Source organism: Pteronotus mesoamericanus, unplaced genomic scaffold, assembly GCF_021234165.1.
Source record: "Pteronotus mesoamericanus isolate MK-2021 breed Mesoamerican mustached bat unplaced genomic scaffold, CSHL_Meso_final scaffold_167, whole genome shotgun sequence".
NCBI lineage: Eukaryota > Metazoa > Chordata > Mammalia > Chiroptera > Mormoopidae > Pteronotus > Pteronotus mesoamericanus.
In genome coordinates, this window is record NW_026555308.1 from 36,580,063 (window position 1) to 36,604,961 (window position 24,899).

A 24,899-nucleotide genomic window follows, 5' to 3' on the forward strand; every position below is an offset into this window, starting at 1 on the left:
ACCCTCTAAAACAAGTAAGGAACAACAGGAAGATGGCTCTGAGAGCTAGGCCATTTATCTCATTACCAGCACTAATAAGTAACTCCCTTGATCTCTGGCTTACAGCACCTCACAGCAATAATGCACTCAAGATCTTTCAGGACAGTCAGACACATGGATGCTTAGCTATGAGGCAGGAGGTAAATTCCAGGTGGACCTTTGCACCAAGACAATGACTCAAATACTGAGGGGAGGTTCTTCAGCCTGGCAAAGAGCAAACTTTGTGACAGAAACACAACCAGACATGATGAGAGAAGCAGATCAAAGAAACTAAAAACGGAGTATGTGGTTGAATTATTTATAATGATGCTGCAGCTGTATTGATCAGAGGGAGTTTCTCTCTTAACCCTACCTTCCCCATAACTTAAGAAGTTGTTGTCCCCAAAGAATTATGCCCCAATGTGAAAAGGGTATGAGGTGGGTTACTGGTCAGGGTCTTAGGGAAGAAAAGACTGGTTATACAATATAGTGCTACGATATCTAATGACAAACAAACTGATGATCTCTCTGCATATCTCATTTCCTAGGAAAGAAATGGTATATCATTTCACAGTGTGCCCTGCAGGAAAAAAGGCCCTGCCCTCCCTTACCAGGATCATATTACCTCAGCATCAAAAAACCGAATGCAAAATTGAAGCTTTCAAAACATAGCATGGGATTAGAAGAACATTTATATTTTAAGAATTCTGTTTATCTTGTTTACTGCTCAGTCTGCACCCCCAGAACACTGCAAGGCCCATAGTAGGTGGTCAGTCATATTGAATAAATAAATGAATGTTGTGGCATATTGGGATTCAGTGAACGGATTTGGGATTCAAGCTCTAAATACTCTGTGCTCAGCAGCCTGTTAGGGGACTGCGGGCTTCTTTGATAACCCCAGTTGGCCATTGTAGCCTTCCTCCTGGGCAGGGTCTTGCTTGCCAGAGAAATAACTTGTCTTGGAAAATGAAGGAGTTAGGTTGTGTGCACACTGTTCCAACTTTGCCATTTGGGAAACTGTAAGACAAGGATCTAAAACAGAGATTCTGTGTGATAAACTTCTGAAGAAAAGAAACTATTAGAAGATACAATGCACTTTTCACCTCAAGGGGAAGGGGACTTGAAAAGCAAACTCTGTTCTTAACACTATTGAGGTACCAGCACTGCAACACTGAAATCATTAAAAAGATGGTCTCTGTTCAAAACAGAATTAGATTAGACATCAACACACAAGAAATGGGAAATCTGAAATATTTAGAAATTTGGAATACTTTGGAAAATTAAACAATATATTTCAAAATAACTCATGTCAAATTACAAGAAGTTTGAAAATATTTCTAACTGAATGAAAACAAAAAGACAGCATATCAAAATTTATGGAATGTAGTGAACCTAATACTTGATAGTTAAAGACTGAAGGCTTCTCCTGTATGATTGGGAACAAGGTGAGGGTATCCATTCCTGTCACTTTTTTTCAGTATTGTAGTGGAGGTTCTAACCAGAGTGATATGGCAAGAAAAAGAAATTCAAAGCATGCAAATTAGAAAGGAAAAATTAAAACTTCTTAAATTACAGATACAGATTGTCCCTGACTTATGATTTTTTGACTTAACAATGATGCAAAAGCTTTCAGTGGAAACCAGACTTCAAATTTTTAATTTTGATCTTTTCCTGGGCCAGCAGTGTGTGGTATGATACTCTTTCGTGATGACGGGCAGTGTCAGCGAGCCACAGCTCTCAGTCAGCCACCTGGTTGTGCAGATAAACAACACAAACTCTAGTGTAGTATATAATGCATTTCCAACTTAAAAGAGTTTCAACTTACAATGGGTTTATCCGGACAGAGCCCCATTGTAAGTTGAGGTATATCTGTAATATGATAAGGAATCTATAAATAAAATCTATGGAATAAATGAATTTTGCAATATTGCAAGATATAGCTCATTATACAGTTATTAGTTGTATTTCTATATACAAGCAATGAACAACCCAAAGATTAAATTAAGAAATCAATTTCATTCACAGTAATAAAATACTTAGCAATACACTTAACAACAACAACAAAAAAAGCAATACATCCAAACACTAAAAGCTATAGAGCTAAGAAAAAATTTTAAAAATCTCAGTAAATGGAAGAATGCTCTAAATGTTTTAAAACTAGATTATGAGATGACTGCATAACTCCATAATGTAATAAAAATCACTAAACTGTACACTTACAATTGGTGGGTTTTGCAGCATATAAATCATACCTCAATAAAGCTTTTTTTTTTTTAATGACATTTTAAATGAATATTCTGGGTTCAGGCGCAAGGATGCATTTTTGTCAGCTACATTTTATGCTTGCACTGTTGAAATAAAAACTATTGAAGTAAATATGAGGGTTTATTAAAACAAAGATCTTTTTAGATTATTCTAGTCTCTAACTCTAAACTGCTAAATATTAATCATTAGAGATTTCAACTTCTAAACCTTCACAGATGCAATTATTATCTGTGTTCACAGTTAAAAAAACTTAGAATGTATATTTCATAAATATTATTTATTGAAAACATTCTATGTTGTGTTGATTACCATTAGATGGAGAAAATAGGGTGTTGTGGATAAAAATGAAGTCAAAAGCTGTGGATCAGGGTACAATTATTTCAATAATGGACATGGCAATAGAGCAGTTGAAATACCGAAGAGTTTTCTCTGTTAGATGGAAGTTGGAAATTAGCAGATTTTGCATAGCATGCGACCCTTTAATATTGTTTGCTGCTTTTCTCATTGTGAGAAATTCATGTATCACATAATCCTGTTATTAAGTATCTTTTTCTTTGGTGGGGAAGTTCCCTGTGTATCTGTCATGTTAATTTCATGATTTATGAGAAATATGAATTTTTTTCAATGTTGTTTCCTTTGGGGAATTAACTTTGACATTAGTCTGTATAATACTAATCTTATTTTGTTCTTAGAAGTGAGAAATAATAAAGCAACTTATGTTTGTTACCTATTAACTGTCTGACCCTGTGCCTTTTAAGTCCATGCATAGAATTTCAGGAGAAATTTTAATGTGGTCTTCATTTTGTGTGCCTGTCATCTATGGAAGGACTTTACTGCTCCACAGTGCTCTGTGCACACTGACAACAATACAGAGTGGAAAAAGGCAGCAGGCCTCTGAGTAAATGCTCAGGACCCAATCCAGGTTCTAACTTCTGGACACTGATCTGGCCCCGGGCAGTCCTGCTCCCTGCCACTGCAGCAGCTGATTCTAAGATCTATAACCCTACCCCCATCCTGGCCTTGGATAGGAATCCAAGCAACTGATAAGGATATTTTGCGTGGAGTATTTCCTGGTAGCAAGTGATCAGGTGGACAGACCTTTTATAATATCAACTTTTTCAGGGGAAAAGGGATCCTGGAGATCTTAGCATTAAGAGCAGGAAGGGTTAGACACCATTTCATTAAAAACCAGTCATTTTACAGAAGATAAAAATGAAACTCAGGAAATTGAATGGACCTATGCCAAGGGTAGCAGAAACTATCAGTTTCCCACCCTGTATTGCTCTCCCTTTCCTTATAACAAACCCTTGATATTGTTTAGAGTAGCAATCAATGTTCCCGGTGTAAAATAATCACTTCCTGGCTTTCCTTGCAGCTAGGGGTGGGCATGCGACCCATTTCTCACAAAGGAGATGTAAGTGGAGGTCACTGGATGGGGTTTGGGGAAAGTTTTTAGGGGAAACATTTGGCTTGTAAGCCCCTTTTTCTCTACTTTCCTCCTTCCTCCTTGTAAAGCAGACATAAGGTTATTTGTTCAGCTCTAACACTGATTGCTATCATGTGCCAGAAGCCATTCTGGGCATGAAAAACTTTCACTTTTAGAGCAATCTGTCAAGTATTGCTAATATTAGGGAGGAATCCATTCCTGGCTACAGACATCTGAATTCTGCTATTTTTCCTTATGAAAGCAAAGACCTTGAGTAGGACAAACAGCTTCAAAGCAAAATGCATTCTCATTGTATCTTACCTCCTACTTAGCCCCCACAGATGAACACTCAGCACATTCAGTTTTGCTGCTTGCTCTAATAGGCTATCAGGACCAAGGCAGAAGGAATGCAGCACATTAAGAGGAGGAGCCAAGTACTGGTAGAAGTACGGTCAAGGAGAGATCACTGGACACTTAAGAAGAGATGTACAGGAAATAAAATTATATACTTTCGGACTTCTGACCTAGAGAGGAGAAATTTCAAAACCACCAAAAGAAGAGGTAAACAAGAAAAACGCCGGTCTCATCTAGCAAGCAAACTCCTTTGCTCCAAATTAGGTCATTTCCACGCCGCACCCTGCCACTGATGCTGAGCCCAGGGCAACTCTGCCAACCTGCCTAAGGAAAGTGGTTCACTATTGTAGTAAATTTTGTATTTGTGTCTAATCTAATCATCAACAGTAGATTTTCTTTTTTTTTAGTAGAAAAACCTCAAGTCCTTTTCTCTTTCCACCTTTTCAAGAAAGGTAAGACTGCCTACAGAGGAGTAATAGACTAGAACTTTGTTCAGCCAAGTTTTCTTTTCAAAAGAAGCAAAGATTGTCAGGTATGAATGAAGCAGGAAGACTGAGAGGCCATTTCAGCTGCAGCCTCCTAGGGGAGCTGCTATTTTAAAAAGAAGTGTAAAATGTGAGGAACATGCACTGAATGTTTAACTCAATCAATGAAATGAGTAACTGGAAAGTGAGTTAGTCGTGAGGGTGAGTGAGAGTGTTTGTCCAGGAACCTTGCTGGCAGGAATGTATTCTAATTTTTTTTTAATTAGGGGAAGGTTGAGTATCAAGAGGATATAGAGATAAAATCGACCTTACACACTTAGAGTGTTTAAAATACAATCCTTGCGTTTGTTCTCATCTCAGAAGCGCTGGGCTTGGTCTTTGTTACCTATTGGATTTCAGGAAGGCTGACTTGAGATGCAGCGTTGCCATTTCCTGGGCCCTCAGTTATTTTTTTTTTTTTTTCTTTTTTCCGGCGCTGGCAGCCAGATCCTTTGTTGTGCCTCCTCTGCATTCATTCTCCTGTCCTCGCACCTCCAGACAGTGTGATGGGGGTTTTTCCTGGGCCTCCCACTGGGAGCTCCGGACGTCCACCTTCCCGGGCATCGGATAAAGCACCGCTTTAACCATTCAGTGGGTGTCGGGGCTGGGTCCGCGCCTGGCCGGAGCAGCCCTGCTTTTGTGTTGGTGTTTGTCTCGGCAGCGGTGGAACCCCGGCGGGAGGCGCCGGCCGCGACCCCCGAGGAGGCGGGGCCTCGGGGCTCCGCCTGGTGAGGATTTCACCGCTGCCACCGCCGCCCTGGTTTGTTCCGTTACATCGCCGGCTGGGACCGCTTCACCCAGAGCGAAGCACACCAGCACGGGATACCCAAGAGTCCTCTATGGCCTTCCTCCTACCAAATCCCGCTTTTTGCTTGTTTCCCCGCTTTCTCATTTTCTCCTCGTTAACAACACACGGGCGCAGCTCAAGGCAAAACTCAAACTAAAAAGCAGAGAAGAACAAAAACAAATTGGACGCACCTGCCTTGGTCCTCCAGAGTTTGTGAGGGGCCGTAACCATGTCTGAGTCGGCGGAGATAAGTGAATTTGGCTACATCATGGAATTGCTAGCCAGAGGAAAGGTAAGTGTTGGGGCGCGCGGTTTGGCGGCCTGGGCCCCCACTTCGGGTACTACCTGGCCAGTAGCTGTGGGTGCCCTGCTCCATTTCAGGGCGGGGGCTGGGATCCCCGGTTCTCGCTCTCAGCTCGGGCGTCCCAGCAGCTGCAGAATGCAAAGTAGCCGCCTTTTCTTTATTACGCGGCACCTCTGAAATGAGCCAACTGGAGCTTTCCCGAGCGTTTGGGGCCAGCTGGGCGACAGGAGATGCTCGCGGGACAAGGGGCGAGCGCTCTGCGTGCGTAGATGGGTAGGAGGGCCGGGTGTTGGCCAAGGGGGCGCTCCTGGAAGCACCTAGGGCTGCCTGGGCGTGGGAGTGGGTAACCTCGCCTGTCCAGACACCAAATGGTGGGGGGAGGGTCCCAGCAGCTGGTTACCACGCAGGGAGGGCGGGATCGGTGTGAGCGTGAAGTCCGACTGTGTGGCTGATAAACAGGGTAGAGCCTTTGATCGCCCCGCCTAGGCATTTTCAGCCTTCCTTCTAGTAGGTCCTTACCCGCTGCCCCAGGCTGGAAACCTTTCAAGCTGACTTCTTTTGGTGGGGAGGGGTGAGATGATAAAGAGCCGGATTTCAGTCCCGCACCTGTCCTGGAGCCCTTTCCAAATCCAGGCTGGCTCTGTTGGTGGCGCCTCCTGACCACACCCTCGGCCCGGCCGGGTGGCGCCGCGCCTGGGCAGAAAGCCTTGCAGGAAGACTTGTCCCCGCGCAGCGTGCGAAAAACTGCCCAGAGAGGCGCCTAAGTGGTTTGTAGAAGGGAGGCGACGGGGAAAATCAAAGGCCACCCGGTGCGTGGTCCTCGGGGATTTGTAAGCACGGAGAAAGTGAGAAGTGGGATCTGCGTTTGCCCTCTGCACCTGGAGTTTGAGAAGAGGCAATGGCACAGAGGGAAAAAAAAAAAAAGACTCCCTGCCTAAGCTCATCAGAAAGAAGAAGGATGATTCTGAAGACCTGGTGTGAGCACCTGAAACTTGAGTCTCATACCTCACTCATCCCAACTCCGCAGATACAAAGTCTGGAGTGGTTTTAGCATCAGGCCAGGTAGTCTTGCGGCTGGGGAGCCAGTTTAATATACTTACAGGCCTAAGTGTCCTGGGCGAACCGTGTGCCTCCCGGGACTCTCCTGTTTTGCCAACACGGAATTTACTCATCTGAAATAGAATACTTACTAACATTTTGAAGGTGGGGCGGCCCCTAGCAATTACAGCCTTACAGCTCTGGTCCAGAAGTGCAAGTAGAAGACCCTTGTTCCACTTTTCTTCCTACCCTGGGCTCCATCCTGCACCTCGAGGGGCATCCCACTCATGCCTGGAGACACCCTGGCCAGCACTTCCAAGCACTTTGTCGCCACCAAGAGTCTCCCAATGGCCACCCGCAGGCCTAGGGTGCATACCACAGCCTGCTCCATCCTCTGCACGACCTACCCAGGAGAGAGAAGTCCAGGAGGAAGTGCTGGTTCTGAGTGTGGAGGCGCCTAGTCAGATGGCCCGGATTCGACCCTCAAAAGCGAACAGCAGAACCCTGGTGCACAGGAGCCCTGGAGGGATGGGGGCTGGGAGGGGCGGAGGAAAGAAGTTTGCTATTTGTTGATTACAGAATAAATGGACCACTCTCAATTGAGAGGTGAATCTAGGCCTGTGGTTCTCAGACATTCTTCAGGGTAAGCCAGAATTGTATCAGTTGACTAATACTTACCTTCAGCAGGCAAAGCTTTACATTCTGAGACAGTAGTTCAGGATTGGGATCCAGGGATCTGCGTGTTAACACCCCAGGTGATTATAAAGCACACAGGTAAATTTCCCGTAATGGGGGAGTAGGACAGAACCATTACTGAACTCTAAATTTCTTATGATTAAGTTGAGTAAACAAAAATAAACCTCAGAATTAGCAATGTGTTTATCACAGTATGCTCACTATAATGAAAAAGCAAAAGCAACATAACTCTGGTTTCATCTACTGAACTTCTCTGCCTCACTCTCTATTTAGGATTCAGCAAGGGGCCTGCAGCAAACACAGGGCATGCTCTGCAGACTTCCAAAGTTATAGAGGCTGGGTGTCCCTGTGAAATCTCATGAGTTTGGGAAGCACGCTGCTCTCACAGTAAGAACTTGGGGCAGTTCCTTCCTCTGACTTTTTTTACCCCCTTGGTAATAGTGGTGTGTGTGTGTGTGTGTGTGTGTGTGTGTGTGTGTGTGAGAGAGAGAGAGAGAGAGAGAGAGAGAGAGAGAGTGTGTCAGGAGTGGCCTCTAACCATTTTGACTCAGGCTTATTCCCTGCCCACTCTCGTCACCACCCCTAACCTCTAACTCCATTTAAAACCCTCACTTTGTGTATGATTACACAGTGAACACCGAATACCTACCTCTCTGAGTATTAGCCATGGAATAACAGACCTTTGAGATTTACTTGCTTTATTTTCCTTTGAGGAGATAGGTTGCACTTGGTAGTTCAGGTTTGCATGTAATGAATAAGGTGAAACTGGTCTAATGAGGAGACCAAGTTGGCTGAGTTAATGGAGAGCAGAGGCCAGTCATCCTCTTGCCCCTTTTTCCTTCCTTTCCTTTCAAGTTGAGACCAGTGGGTTGACCATCATTATAAGTTCTTTCACTTTTCTCTGATGGCATTAACATTTTACAAAGTAAATATATGCTTGTTCAAAACATTTAATCTTTCCAGAAAATTTTACAGATTAAAAAAAGGTTGAACTTCCCTCCCACCTCCAGTTCACTGCCTCCCCCGATGGCAGCAGTTTGCTGTGTCTATTTTAAATTATATTAGCTTATTGTTTGTTCTTTGAATGTGGGAGGTGAGCCTTTCATCTTAGGGTAACCTAAAACCCACATGAGAAACTTGATGGGCTTATTTTACTCTATTGTGATGATTACTTTAATATTTAAAGTACACAGCCATCTCTACAAGTGTGGTCTTTCTGCTCAGCAAAAAATACACTCCATAGTTAAAACCTACTATAATTCTCAAGAGGTTTAAAAATCAATGTAAATGGAATTCCTAATATTTCATTATCAGAGAAATTTGTGATTCTGGAAGCTGCTTTTTTGTTTCTGTTTTAACATGTGTCTTTGGACTAAACGAGAGCTTTCCAAAGCTCTCACAAAGGTCAACATCTATTGGTCTCTAGAATAATTTGCCTTGCTAATTTTTTAATTATGTTCATACACCTCTTCCCTTCACATCATTGTACGCACTTCTGAAATCATACAATAAAGATGCAATGACAAAAATATTGAAGAATTTAAATTTAGTATACCTCTTTATAGAGTATTTAACATATTTATATTTATGTATAAATAGCTAGAAAGTACTTATTTCTCATAGTTCAATAATTACTGTTCAGATACTTTCAAAGAGTACAAGAGTTTGAGCAAAATAAAAGAGGCTTTGGGATGTTACATTTAATTTTGATAGAGAAACAGGCAATAATTCCATTACTTGGTGAATTATTACTTTTAACTTTGAACATTTTTTAGGCACAAAAAATTTAAAAACTTTGTAAGTCTAAAATTTACTTTAGAACCAGAAGATACTTATACCCTGAAATAATTAGGTTTATAAAATCCTCAAATCTAGACCAATATGAAGTCTTAAACATCTCCTGGGATCAAAAACAAAATACCATGAAATGATTTGTTTCAGAAAGTTCAATAGGTAGCTGCTGACAAAACAAATCTAAACTGGGTGATAATACTGAAGTTGTGTTCATTGCAAAGTATTCTTTAAAAAATATATTTTTTTATATCTTGAGATTGGGTAAAATGTGTGTGTTATGGGGGGTATGGAAGGCAAACAGAAGATTTAGATTGAAGCAGTATCATTAGAAAATAGCTGGTTTCATAAACATTATAATTTTCCTCTGATGTTTTTACTACATTGTTCGAAAGATAACTTGAAAAATGTATCTCTTAAGCTACTTTGTAAGAGAATGTTTAAGTGAGATTTTTGATGAAATTGAAAATTTCATGTTTTATACTTAGCTGTGGGTAGTGCGGTAGAGATGCTAGAGTGACATCCTGTCTTGAAACTGCCTTTATGGGATCCTATCTAATCATGCGATTTACTTAATCTGAGAGTGGGGGTGGGTAGGAGTTGTGGTTGTTACCTGTTCCCTCTGAAGGGAATTATCCCTATTTCACAGGGTTATTGCACGGTTTAGATGAATCTTTTATGCAAAGTTCCTGATACTGTTACTGGCACATAGTAGGCCCTCAATAAGTGAAAGCTATTACACCTGGCTACTATGGCTGCAGGGTGGGGACTTGAGACACCTTATTTCCAAACTGTGATCATTAACAAGTGGAGGCAGAGCTGACAGATAAAATACAGGGATTAGAGTTAAATTTGAATTTCAGATAAACAACAAATAATTTTTTTTTTAGTATAAATATGTCCCATTCAATATCTGGGACATACTTATACTAAAAAAAACTTCATTATGTATCTGAAAATGAAATTTAACAGGGTGTCTATCCTGTTTTTATTTGCTAAACCTAGCTACCTTTAGTGTAGGAATAGTAAGATATGGTCAGAAGAGACTTGGTAATAACCTCCAAATATTCCCAGCTCTGTTGACCTCAAGGTGACCAGGAGACTCCTTTGCCCACCAGTCAACCAGCCAGTACACTCCAGCCGTTGATGGAAAAATGTCTGCCAGAGCAGTGCTGTGTTCCTTGTATCTAATTTCAAATTGTTGGTCTGGCACTACCATTTAGCAGATAAATGCCTACTGGATTTTCTCTTAAAACAAACCAAAGTTTAAATGCACAGGAAGATAAGGCTTACAAATGTTAAATATTAGTGTCCAAAATGAGAGTATCGAATCATGTTAAGCTGAGTAATAAGACTCTAAGTGCTAAAAGAGTTTAGAGTATGGGACCTAATCAATGAAAGCTAGACTAATGAGGACGGAGGCTCTATATCTGCAGCTTGAAAGGCGAGTAGGATTTGGCTAGGCAATGGAAATCTGAGCCTTGTGGTTCACTGGATTCCCTCCCCTGCAGTTGTTCCCATAGAAACACTTTGACAGGTGAGCTTGGCCCGTCAGAGGCTTGGGTCAATAATTGATAAATGCCATTTATTGTCCCTTCACCTGTAACTCCTGATTCCCAGCAACATATACAGAGCGCATGCCAGTCACTGTGAAACACAGTGATTTACTTCATTGCCATCTTCCTTATTTCCCCTAAGTTCAGAACTCTCTAAATTTTTACCCAGGTTGTTCAATGACTAACAGTTCCCAACAAGGGGCAAGGCTTAGGTGTATGTGGCCATATCACCTTGTTATTTCTTGTTCAGGATATACTAACAATATGAGACTCTGGTTGTTTGATTTCAGACCAGACCGATTAAGAACCAGTAGTGCCTCACAGCACTTACTGAAATATGCACCATGGTCACTAGGACTTGACTCTGCCAGTAATTTAATCTTTTGTTCAGTATTAATCTTTCGTTCGGCATCAGTGTGGAAAGAGACCTGGTCAGTTTACTGAGTAGTGTATAGCCTAAAGGGTAACAAGTTTATATTTTAATGTCAGGTAAGGAACATTTATTGAGTTTCTGTTTTACCAAAACTGAATGGTGTGTGTGTGTGTATGTGTGTTTGGGGAGTGGCAGTTCTTGGCAGGTGAAGTAGGAAAAAATTGATGACATCCTTCCTTGACCTTAGACTTCATGGAGTAGTAGACGTGAGACAGGTGACAGAAGAGCAATTCAGTTACATCCACGAGTGTAAGACATCACAGTATAGGCAAGGGTACTAAAGGGTTGTAGACTTGGCATGGGTGTGTTAGGTGTAGAATAGGCTTCCCTGTGTTGAATTTTGACCCATATTTTAAAAGAAACTAATGGAAAAAGAGGTGCTAGGATATTCCAAACTAAAGAGGGGTAGGCACCAAGGGATAGCATGTGCAATGCACATTAGAAGAATAATGATTTAAAAGAAAACAGTACAGATTTTTCACACCATTCCCACTTACAAGCCTTCAAGATTCCCAACATCTATGGAAAAGAAGCATGGTATTCCAGGCCCTCCATACTATAGTAGACTTATTTTGTGTTATTATAAGTTTACCTCTCTGTCCCCTACCCCCTGCTGAACATTTAAATATGCTCACATGCACATATAATCCCTCCCTGTTATATTCCTACACAAAGTTGCTTGTGGTCCAGGGCCATAGATTTATCTGCCCCTGTGCAAATGGACCTGTAAGAGTAGTAACTTATACATATGGAAAGTCATCTGTAGAAAACTAATTGATAGGCTGTTTCAGAAAGGGCAGGATCTCAGTAGAAACAAGCATTTGAAGGCTGACCAGAGGTACAGGGGGAAGGAGAGAAAAGGATTAAAGAAATCCCTACAAGATTTTAACTGGAGGAGCTGGGAAGGATCTTGCATCTTTGATAACTCGAAGGCTGGGGATGTATGGATATTGAGAGAAACGGCTGAGGTGACCCAAAGCATGGCAGCCAAGGGGGCTAGAAATGACTAGGGGAGAGGAAGAGTAATGGTGTAGAATGGTGATTTTCATATTTGCTGTCTTTTTAGCAATATCCCTCCTCGCCCTTTTGCTTTTAAAAGTGTATGGATTAAATTACATTAAAAAGTTTCTGGAAGTAAAGTATGTTATGAAGTGGAAACAATACAGTGCAATGTGAGTGAAAACTGTCTTCCACACTGGACCCCTTTCCCTTACTACTCAGCAATACCATTATCATTTTTTTGTGTGTGTGCTCAATATTTTAAAATCTTATTTTTTGTTACTTATTTGCCTATATAAGCATATGTGCCTGTCTTATCTTGTCAATGGCAACATACATTATTCATCTGATTTTGTACTTTTTAAAATTACTGTAACTTTAGAAATCCTTTCTCATCACTACATTCACTTTAACTGCTGCATAAGAGTCCATGGTATGGATGTACATTACAGATGATAGAAATATATTTAGTTTTTATAAATAAAGTTTCAATTAAGATCATTGTACACATGTTCTTGTGCATACATGCAAGTCTTTCAGTGGGAAAATTCTTATTAGAATTGCTTAGACAAGGTATAAGCATTTACAATTTTTGATAGGACTTGCAAAATTTCCCTTCAAATAAGCTGTGCCAATCTACATGGTCACAAAAAAAAAGTTTCAAAGTGCCTAGTTCCCTACATTCTTGCCAAGTGTGTTAACATAATTCTTGAACTTCGAGAATCAGGTGGAAAATGATATCTCACTGATGTTTGATGTCCATATGGAAGGGCTTTTAAATTTCTGTTCAGCCAAATACTGTCTACACAGGTTTTATCTTTAGCTCGTGTTAATGAAGCCTTCTAATCTCTTTTACTCTGTTTGCTATTAGTTTGGATCAAAGTGCAATTTAAGTGTGCTGATGTGAGATAACAGCCAGAGGGGAATTATTTGACCCAGTGAGCAGTATGAAACACAGAAACTGATTCATAGTGCTTTTTAATGGTTGAATTTTTAAAAATCTATGTGAGAACATGGTATAGTACTTATAGTACATATACATATAGTATATGTAACTAAATTTCGCAGGCATGCATTATTTTTCTCCTGGTTAGGATGCCTCAGAACCTGTGGGAAGCAAGCCGCTTCAACCCGAGCGTGTGGGGCCACGCAACAAGCCTTAATGCAGATCAGAAAAGTTGAGTCATTGTTTGGCAGGGCATTCATCCTCTCTGCACCTCATCTGTAAATTGAGGGTTTCCATTAAAGACCGTTGCTATGGTCCCTTGCTGTTCTTAATTCTATACTGCTACACCGTTATTTAATTGACGGGCTGGAGAAGAAGCTACCAGTGCTAACAATGCTGCGGGAAGACAGGACTTTGCACAACTAGAGACTCCTCCCAAATGCATACAAGTGATCAGCCTTCCAAAACCTAAAGGCGATGCCGCGCTCCAGTTCTGTGGCCCTTTCACCTAGCTGTTTAGAGCGCCTGTTTTCTCAGTCTATATGTAAACATGCTCTAATAATACGGCTCCCCACAGTCCCAAGTTAATTTTTTCCCACCTGCCTTTAAAACAAGGAAGAAGAAACGCGCTAAAGCTGTGGCAGGTGCATTTTACAATCCTACTCCCGGGTGTGTCGGAGACGCACCTTAACAGCCTCGGCCGGCGATCACCACGTGGGTACCTGGGTGCCGGAGCGGCTCCAGTCCAGCTGACCCGATTTCCCCGCGCCTTCTGACCGGGATGGGGAAAACCAAAGAGCAGCTGCCGGGGCGAAGGCAGGGCGCTGACCCCAGGCGGGGCGGGCCCTCCCTTGGTGCCATCTCTTGCATTGAATTACTGTTCAGAGCCAGGAAAAGGGACCCCTGCTATGTGGTCTGCCTTCGTACCACTTGGCGAGACGTACAACACGTGCGTGTGGAAAAGTAGAAGCAAAAAAAGCAGAATATGAATAGTTGTTGACCAGTCAGGGAATGTTAAGTTCACCCGGTGAATCGGGCCGGAAGAGAAGGAAGAGAGCGGGGCAGAGACAGGGACTCACTAGGGTAGCCCCGGCCCGGGCAGGGGTGGGGTGCGTGGGGTGGGTGGGGTGGTTGGGCTCCTGCCCTCGTCGCCTCCGCAGCACGGGGTTCTGCGGTATTCAGTGCGACGGCACAGGCCCGCCCATGCCTTGGCGACCCGTCTAGAGTCAGGAAATGTGACTTGTCTGTGATGATTGGTACTGCGCTTTACCAAAGGCCAGGGAAAGCAAAATGAAGCAAAGGAGGCTGCCGGGGCCGGAGGCCCGATCTGCAGACTGCCGCACCGCCGAAAGCCGACCCCGTACCGGCCTGGCCAGCCCCACCCCGAGGCTGCCCTCAGCCTCCGCCGCGCCCTCATCTTCTCCCCTCCTGGGCTTCCGAACCCCGCAAGGGGCGAAGGCAGAGGCCAGGGTAGGGGTGAGGGCGTAGGGGCGGGACCCCAGAGCGCACCACACCCCTGCCCTGATGCCTGGGGGTAGTCCCCCAAAACACCGTCCGTTGCCCCTCCCTCTTTGTGCGGAGGGCGCTGTTGCCCTGGTGACGGCCCCGCCCCACCCGGGCCCCGCCCCCCGCGACGCCCGCGCCCGGGTCTCCGTTCTGCCGCCTGCCCAGCCGCAGTCCGCAGTAGCCGCCGCCGCAGCCGGCCGCGGGCTGAGTTTCCGGGGCCGTCGCAGGGAGCGAAGTTTCTCTCTGCGCCCGTGCTGTCATTCGCCCTGGCCTCTCGCCGCGTCGGTCCGCTGGACGGGTCCGGCTGACCAGCTCGCCTTCCAGCTCCCAGCCGAGGCTCCGCGGCAGCCGCTGGGACGCGCCCACCAGAGCCTGCCCGGCTCTCGGCTGCCCGTTTGGACCCTGCCGTTGATGACACCTGCAAAAAGGCTTCATGGAGGGGGATGGTTCAGACTCGCTGGTGAGCGGGGCAGAGAAGTGGTCCACTCTTGGATGGCGGCGCGCCGGGGCCCCTGGGTCTCTCTTCCCTTACAGCTCAGCTGGGAGGGAGCCACTCCTCCCGAGGAGCGTAGGCTGCCCTGTGGTTGCATCGCTTCCTCTTCGTCTTCCCCGTTCATGGCCGGGTTCCGCAACCCGGTGCGCCCCCTTTCTACCCCTCGGTGCGCCCCTTTCTAACCCTCGGAGGTTTGGACTCCAGGTCCTCTGGGTCCGGAAGAGAGCACTGCTCGGGTGCGGTTATCGCCCATCTAAGCCCCTGGGGCAGTCTGGGCGGGGCTCTTTAATGGGGTTTAAGTTGTAGAATTAATTCGCTTTAGGGAGTCTTGTGCCCTTCGCTGCGCGGCGCGTGTCCCGCTGCCCTTTGTCTGGAAGTGCGGTGGCGTCGGCGCTCGAGTTCCGTTCGGACCCCTGCGGGCTGGCTCTGGCAGCTGTTGCGGTTGGAGTGGTTTTGCTTGAAACGGGATAGTCAGTTCCTAAGAACTTAAGTTTTCTGTTGAACCTTATTTAGTTTGAAACAGCTTAATTGTGGAGCCACCACATCACATTTCTCTTAATCATTATTGTTTTCCCTCAATGAATGTAAAATGAACACTAATTTACCTTTTGGGTAAAAATTACTTTATATCCATCGTGCTTAAAAAACTTACGTACTGCTTTATGTACAAGAAAAATGGAAATGAATTTAGATCTTCCAGTGGGGAGTAAACTTCCCATAAAATGGGGTGTGAGAACCTATTTTAAACATTCAGGACAATATTTTTCTTTGAATCAAGTATCAGTTTTCTTGTAAAATGAGATAGGATGAAAATGGTCTGTATTCCTTGATGTAAACTGTGAGGTGTGGCTGTCTTCCAAATTTACTAAAATTGTGATGTGTTGTGGGCTTTTATTAAATATTTATTGAGTGATGCAGCAGGAAACACTGCAAAGACTCATTTAGCCAGTTGGCTGTAGTGCTGTTGTCAGGAATTATTAAAGAACTTTGTGTCACTTTAGGGGGAATAGAATAGCATACAGTTTTATTTAATTAAAATAAGTGGCTTAATTCAATTGTAATGTTCTTTGTATTTCTGGTAGTAGAAATAAATGCACAAGATTATGAGTACTTTAAAGTTGGACTATCACTAAAATTTCAGGGATTCATAACGCTTGAAAGTTTGATACACAATGGGAAAGTTTGAACCCTTGAAGTTTGGTGCACAATGGGAAAAAACCACGTGGGGAAACTGGTATGAGGTTATCAAACCTTTTTAGTTGTGATAAGAGTCTTTAAGTGTTTCTCATTGAAAATAATGCAAGCTTGTAGTATCACAAGCTCTTATAATGGTATCTTCTAATCCTCTACACTCTTTCAATATTTATAAAGTGCTTTTAAGATAACTGCTTTGATATTGCAGCATGGGATCCTCAAGCATTTTACCTGCATTACAGTTGTAGCATATGAAAAATGGTCACATTTAATGTAGGAAATTGCTAGTAGTTCAGCTTGTCAATACATTTCAAGTAGGGTTCCATGAATATACTGGCTAACCTAGTATGACCAACTCTTGTAATTTGCTACTCACAGAATTAATGCCCTAAATAGAAAAACAGTCTCATTCTTAGTGCTATATTCTTAATTTTTATTGAAGTAATTTGCTTTAAGGATTTCCCTGAAGTCCTAAATCAGTAAATTAGTCATGGCTTGAATAACTTCATAATTGATGAAATATTATGGTCCCCTAATATTTTCTGCTAATTTTTCTCATACTTCAATTTTTACCATCTCATGACACTTCAGATCTAAGCTATTAGGTACTGAGAGGGGGGTTGATGGTATAGTATTTCATAGCCAAAAAGGAACTTCATATTTAAAAAAAAAGTGTTTCTTAAATCTTTTGGAAAGGTAAACACATGTATTTTTACAAGATGTATAAGCATGTTAATATATTTACCTACTAAGAGCCTTTGATTTTGATTTCTCTTTTTTTTTTTTTCAATTTAAGGTTACCATTAAGAATATCGAAAGAGAGCTCATTTGCCCAGCATGCAAGGAGCTGTTTACCCACCCGTTGATCCTCCCTTGTCAACATAGTATTTGTCATAAGTGTGTGAAAGAACTCTTACTGACACTTGATGACTCATTCAATGACGTGGGATCAGACAACTCCAATCAGAGCAGTCCTCGACTTTGGCTGCATTCCCCTAGCTTGGATAAAGTTGACAGGATTAACCGACCAGGTATGTGGTAGAATATTGGGGTCAGGGAGTTTCATTGATAACTGTGGAAAGGAAATGATTTTTGTCATTTTCAGGGTTAATCTTTCCAGATGAATGAAATAAAACTGTAGTTATACAGGGACCCTTCCCTGCTTTAAAATGTCAAAACAAACTCTTGCTGACTTTTGGTACGCACTTAACGTTTGTGTTAAACCCCATACAAAGTTTGGTATTCACTTAAACTTTGTGTTAAATCCCTTATTAACTGTCTATTTTAGGAAGGTGTTCTGCTCTATGACATCCTTTACATGAGGGATGAGTGATGGATTACTGGAGTACTTACTAGGGAAACATCTATATATGGTAATATGTAAATAAATATGAAGAATTAAGGGAAGAGACTACATAGTGAATAGTCCCAAAGGCTTTTTTTAGAGGAATTATTTGGTATCATTTTATTCTACCTGAGAATTTTTTCTTCTTCAGCCATTTTTAATCCATTTTTTAAAAATAAGGACTTTGAACATCAATTAAATAGTAGTGGAATTCTGTGGTAGTGATAGAAGTAGATCTCGTGAGTTGTATAGCACACATACTTTACCTTTATTATATAGCCAATGTTTGAATAGTTTCCTGTTGGGGTAGTGTTACTTTTTTCTGGACATCCATAGTAGGATTAATATAGGTCTAAATTAGTTTGAAATCACTGGGAATAGGGCCACTAAAAAATTAAGGGTCAGTATCAGCAGTGAGGACCAAGGGGAAGTCTAGGTTGGGTAGAAATACCACAGTGTCATGTTAGGCAGGTCTTTGTATGGACAGTGCTTCAGTGGCTGTAATAAGCATCAGGCTTCAGGGCTTCAGCTCTGCCCAATTTGGGCTTATAGGTTTATAGTTTACTCTTTTCCGCCACTCTATTTTTTCCTCCTACAGTATAGGAGTAACTTTAAATCTTGTTAACAAAACACTTAGCAGAAAAGCATCTCTCCTAATTTACATTTTAGAGAATGTCACCTGTTTTGATCCATGCTGTGATACGGAATCTCCTTGGATGATGTTTGTCTTTGAGCTCCATCAGAGAGTGGATAAGAGTAGATTTGCTCTAAGACTAATATTATGCTATTTTAAAAACATGTATTTTTCTTTAAATGGTAACAACTAATTACTTGGAAGATCCTCTGCCGATAAAAAATTACACGTATATAGTCATGTGCCACCTGATGACGGGGCTGTATTCTGACACCCCTCATGTAGTGGTTGTGTGAACAGCATAAGAGTGCACATATGCAAGCCTATTACACACCTGGGCTGTGTGGTAGAGCTTATTACTCCTAGGCTACAGGCCTGTACAACATGTCGCTGTACAAAACAACACGATTAAATCAAGTGCAAGAGATGATGTTACAATCAAGAGACATGGGAAACATGAGATGTGTGCGGCTGCTGCTAGTAAAACATGGCATACTGTTTTACCGGAAACTTTATAAGCAGAAAGACTACACCGTCTAAAATGACGGTAAAAAGTATAGTACAATAAGTACATAAATGAGTAACATAGTCATTTATATTATTATCAAGTATTATGTCCTGTACATAATTATGAGTAGCATAGTCATTTATATTATTATCAAGTATTATGTCCTGTACATAATTGTAGGTGCTGTACTTTTACATGACTGGCAGTGCAATAGGTTTGGTTGTACCAGCATCACCACAAATACGTAATGCATTGTGCTACAACGTTCGGGTGGCTATGATGTCATTAGGCAATAGAGATTCATAATCTCATGGGACCACTGTTGTATAAGGGGTCTGTCCTTGACCATAATGTCATTATGCAGTGCGCGACTGTATACAAAAAAAGGAGCATTAGGTAACTGGGAGTGTAGAGAGTATGAGGTTGGAGAGGGTTATGCTCATATTGAAGTCATTACTCTTAACTTTCCCTCCCTGCCCACAAACTGGCAAATAGAAACACAGTAACAGCCTGAAATCATCCTACCAGATAAAACTTGACATTGTAGATCCTCATTGGCTAATTAGGGACCCTTGCTTGCTTGACCAAGGAAAATTCACTTTTTATTTATATATTAATGTTTAGCACAGACCATTGAAAGAAATTTTAGTTGTGTACTAGTATTTCTAATTAGATTGAGCTCACAGATGTATTTTATGAAATCCTGTATTTTAGGTAGGCTTCTGGCCTTAAGATTTGTTTAGTTTTACATGTGATTAATATCAAGTAGGAAAGAAATGCAGATGAAATATAGTTAACTGTTTCTGTTTTCAGGAACTTACCTGGCACAGTACTCAGTAGATGTTTAATAAATATGTGTTGAGCAGGTGTTAAATGGCAAACCTCTGCTGCAAGATTTGTTCAAAGCTTGCTGTAACGGCTTATATTCAGTAATTTCCAGAACAGGAGACCTAGTCCAGCACACTTTATTCTGTCTAGATCAAAAATAAAATTACGGAGATGTTCCTCCCTCTTCTTTGAAAGAACTTTATTGCTTGGGTTATGGCCTGAGGGAGGAAGTTAGAAAACTTTACTGTGAACAACAGTTGCAGGAAATAAGAATATTTAACTTGCAGGAGGGATGAGTGCAGAATATGATGACTGTTTTGTGGAAGACAATAGTACATTGGGTATCTTTGTGGCAAAGGTTCCAGATCACTGGATAGATGAAATAGAAAGGCAGATTACAATTTAACATGAGAGAAAGCAAACACTTAAGGCTGTCCAAAAATGAAATGGGCTGCCTAATTTTGTCAGGTCACTATCGCTAGAAGCGTTTAGAGGTCAAATTTAGATGCCTCCGGGGCAAAATAAGTATATTAATGAAACAGGCCCCAGAAAAATAAATACAGGACCCTCTATCATTTTGCTTCTTTGATCTCAGCGTAGGACAACAGTAAATATTTCTTTTTCTCATTAACTCAACTACTGTAAGAAAACCAGCAGCCCCCATGTCAGCAGCCAGCTGACTCCAGGCTGACCCTGTTGGAGACAGTAGGCGTAGTTTGGATTGTGGAGACTAGAGTGGATGCCTTCTCTATGGGGACCGTAGCCCCTTGGCACTAGTGAATTATCATATGGGTTTGGGGGCCCCAGATTATCAGATTTAATGTTTCCCCCCCCAACAAAAGCCTGAGAGTGGTTTTGATACAAAATCTGTTTTTTAAATATGGGTAGTCAATTCAAATTATTTAAAAACAGCACACCAACTCAGTATAGGGTCAGGGCAACCAAAACACATCTCTGACTCTGACCCATCCAGCCTTGGGGCCATCGATGTTTGGAGTCTTTGTTTTATACAATGGATGAGTGACCATCTTTTGCAGATATCATGGAGGTCATTTCTGCCTTGGGTAGTGGGTCAAACCAGTTGTTATGTCATCTTCTATGTATTCTCCATCCCTGAAGTACTGTGACTTTTTGAGTACCAGTTGCATTCATTCATTTGCCAATTATTTGTTACCTGCTAGTTACGAGACGTGGCTAAATGTTGAAGAGTAATGAAAAAGATAGATCCCATCCCTCTTTTTTTTTTAAAGAAGCACATAGCCTAATATTGTACATAGAGCTTCATAAGAGATGTAACAATTAAGAACACTGCGCTTCATCAAAAGCATATAAAGTAAGTTAACAGATACAGATAGAGTATTCAGAGGGTGAGGAGACTCCAAGTATAGTAGTAAATCCTGGAGGTTTTTAGCAAATGAATGCAAATTTTAGCATTTCCTATCCCACGATCACCAGTTTTAAAATAGTAGAAGTCAGTTTCTTTGGATAGTTCAAACATAAGTTCATGGGTAATTTTCCCTTTTTGTCTCGCAGGTTTTTTTTTTTTTTTAAGTTTAGTATTTCAGCATTTTGACATGCTTGAGAAGGAAATCAGAGTCCCTGTTCTGAGTACTTGGTGTGGGAGTAATAGAATTCTAAAAATTAGTTTTGCCAGTGGTAATTAAGGGGTGAATTATATCTGGACTGTCCAGTACAGTAGCTACTAGACACATGTGGCTGGCTGATTAGCACTGAAATATGCTAGTGTGAATTGAGATGTGCTGTAAGTGTAAACACACACTGGATTTTGAACACCTAGAAATAAAAGAGGAATATAAAATATCTCTTAAAAATTTTTTAAAAATTTTATTTGTTTTTAGAGAGAGGGGAAGGGAGGGAGAAAGAGAGGGAGAGATACATACAGCACTGTGTGGTTGCCTCTCATGCATCCACTACCTGGGACCTGGCCTGCGACCCAGGCATGTGCCCCGACTGGGAATCGAACTGGCGACCCTTTGGTTCACAGACTGGCTATTAGTCAACTAAGCCACACCAGCCAAGGCTCTCTTCATAATTTTTATATTGATTACATTTTGAAATGATAGTATTTTGGATATATTGGGTTAAATAACACATGTTATTAAAATGAATATCACCTGTTTTTTGAAATTTGGCTATTCTGAAATTTAAAATGACATATGTGGCTTACACTTTTGGCTCACATATTCCTTTGTATAATATTGCATTGGACATTTGACAGAATTTTAAAAAAAGGTGCTTTGAAAGGAATTATGGTGTGTATAAAAATAGCATATTAAATTATGTAAAAATAAAAGATTTATATTCCTGAACATGTTTGGTCATATATATGCAAGTTTTTCACCTATTTTATATTTCCTTTTGTCACAAAGGTATAGTTTTAGTAATATTTATTTACATCAGTAAAAAAATAAGATATGCTTGATTTTACTTTGTATTTGCAATGGTTACTAGAAATCATTGTTTAAAGATACAAATCTATAAGATAAAGTGTAGATCTTTTAAAAGCTGCATCAATAATGATTAATTCTGAGTTCTAAGATAGGTTTGATGGCTTCATAAATACCATGTGTACCAGGAAGAACATGTTTTTTTCCTGTTAATTCAATAATTGTGTTACGTGCAGGACACAGTTACTGCTTTATCTTTTGTTAACAATTTGTGAATCTTCTCTTTGAAATTAAATTCTAAATCCAGCTTTCTGTTCATTGTTCACAGCATCGCAGCGGAGATCTTTGGGGTGGAGAGGTAGAATGCTTTATTGCTTGTGTGGCCGCAGGCAGTATAGTGTTAGATTTAAATTAAATAACCTTGTATAAATAAGGTTTTAAACATCAGTGGTCAAGTCTTCAAAATTTTGTAGGAAGTGAGCAAATTGGGCTGAAATGACTTAAAGGTCAACAGGACTAAATTTCCAAACAAGTTCTGATGTTTTTAAAGGAGAGCACTGATTATTAGTGCATGCAATTTTGTCAATATACATGACAAGATATTTTTAAAGAAAATGACATACCTCTGTTATCTTTTAAAATAATGTTAATTTAAAAATCCTTTACATTTACTTACTGGAACAATATTTATGTTAACTGTCATATTGCTACCTTGGTGAGGTTAAATAAGCCAGTACTTTCTTCTGTACTTAAAAATTTGCTTAAAGATGTTTCAAATTTTTGTAGTTAAAAACAATCTTTGCTTGTTTTATGCATATGGTGTCTTTATTAATGTTTTAAAATATTTGAGTTGTAACATTGAGGTCCTACCCATTTGCGGGTAAATAATGTATACTGCTTTTTAAGGCTTTGTGAAGTATTATTTGTTTCTATATAAAAGATGAGCTAACCTATCTTATTTAAAAAAAAAAAAAAAAGGTTTTTTTTACTCCAGTTGACCTTTAAAGTAAAATTGGTTTTTTTTTTTTTTTTTTTTTTTTGGTGAAATGCTGGTGATACCTTGTATCTTATTGGAGAAAATAAATATCTGGAATGCCATCCCTTTTCTGTCTTCCTTATCTTCCTCTACATGCCTTGATTTTAAAATCTAATAGCCACTGCTAGAAGCCACATGTGATCTTTTCTCTTACAGGCTTTAGTGAGTCTCAGACAATTTTAAATATTGAAAGACAGCACTTAGGAGGATAGGTAGGAGCAATTTACTTTTTAAAAGTGCATTGCTTCTTACCTTTTTTTGATTATGGTAGTAGTTGAGAAAAAGGTATTGCAAGTTGAAAATACTAATAATACTCAGTAAGTAAACATAACTGGTAGGAATCAGATGGTTAGAGTGTGTAAAAGAAACATTAGTGGGGCAGCATAAACACCAACCCATTGCCAAACACCGAAAAGCCCGACATGAACATCCCGTGTGGGGAGAGAGAGTCCACTGACTGCCAGGTGGTACCGTGGGGAAGGTGTTTCTAGCCAGAATGTTGGAGAGAGATGCAGCTAGCAGAGTTTTTGAAGCTGACATGTATTGACTCTCTTTGTTTTGAATACTTTCTTATCTCTTTCATATTTAAAGGGTAAAAAATATGACTGAAAGCTGACTTTTGGGGGAATTTGCCATAAACCAATTTGAAGATATTTTGGAGTCTTCATTTTTTAAATTATTGATTTGTACTTGATTTAACTAAATTTTCTTTTTGAACTAAAGTTATATGGGGAAAAGAATTGATTCTGCAGGACCACAGTATTCATATCATTTGTGTACGTTGTTGGCCCCACAAATATAGTTTGACTTAAAGTTGGATTGCTTGGCCTACGTTATTGCTTCCTTACCTTTCTAAGCCATTATTACTTTTTTTTCATCATATTATGCTATTGAGAAGTATTATCCAGTGGAACTTTCTACAGTCGTGGAAATGTTTGACCCTGCGCAGTACAGTATGGTAGCCACTAGCTGCACGTGGCTCTTGAGAATTAGAAATGTGGCTGGTGCAACCAAGGAATTGAATTTTTAATTTAATTTGAATTAAATCTAATTTCAGTAGCCACATTTGGCTAATGGTTACTAACTATGTTGGACAGCACAGCTATAGAGAGTGAAAAGTTGATTCTATTACATTTTATTCTTAGTTCCACTCCTTGATTTTTCTCATTAGATTTACTTCCCAGAATATCCTTAGATGTGTCCTGTTTTCCTAATTGCCATGAACATATATCCTGTTTTCTTTTTAAATGAAAACAATGGTAGAAGTCAAAGAGCTGAAATATAATGTATCAGTTATTTATCATTTGAAAAAAAATTGAGCTTTTAAAATCTGTTCAGAAAAATAGGTATTGATTTAATATTTGTTTGATTTAAGAAGTTTAGTATGATGCTTTATGCCTTATTTTTTTATTATAAATATAAGTTACAAGAGGTTTACAGAAAAGGGATGAAACTTTTTTAAACTTCTGAACATGAATGCCAAAACCTGGGCGTCACTAGTGTACATGTTAAAGCATGATTTAATTTTTTTTTTCCCATTACTCAATTGATCACAACCTTCAATTCATAAAACCAATAATAACCCATTTAAAAAATATACATTGACTGTTGAGATTAGTTAACCATTTTACTTTCTGTCACCTAGTTCATGTATGAAAGCATGCAATTAAATGTGAATTTTCATTTGTTTAAACTTGACCACTGCACTGTATCACTTCTAGAATCATTTGGCTTGTTTTTTCACTAAATGAAATTTTCATTGGCATGTGTTTTAAAAACAGCTTTGCTGCTCATTTAATTATATGCTTGC

At 40.6% G+C, this 24,899-nt stretch overlaps 1 protein-coding gene across 2 annotated transcripts in view; it reads left to right on the top strand.

Annotated features, from left to right (window-relative positions):
• Nucleotides 1-5,603: 5,603 nt before the first annotated feature.
• Nucleotides 5,604-24,899, top strand: part of TRIM36 (tripartite motif containing 36) — a 42,098-nt gene continuing 22,802 nt past the window's right edge. For both annotated transcript variants that reach the window (XM_054589329.1, XM_054589330.1), the window contains exons 1-2: nucleotides 5,604-5,666; nucleotides 17,127-17,361. In XM_054589329.1, coding sequence (XP_054445304.1) covers nucleotides 5,604-5,666; nucleotides 17,127-17,361 — 298 coding nt within the window. The remainder of the gene's footprint in view (nucleotides 5,667-17,126; nucleotides 17,362-24,899) is intronic.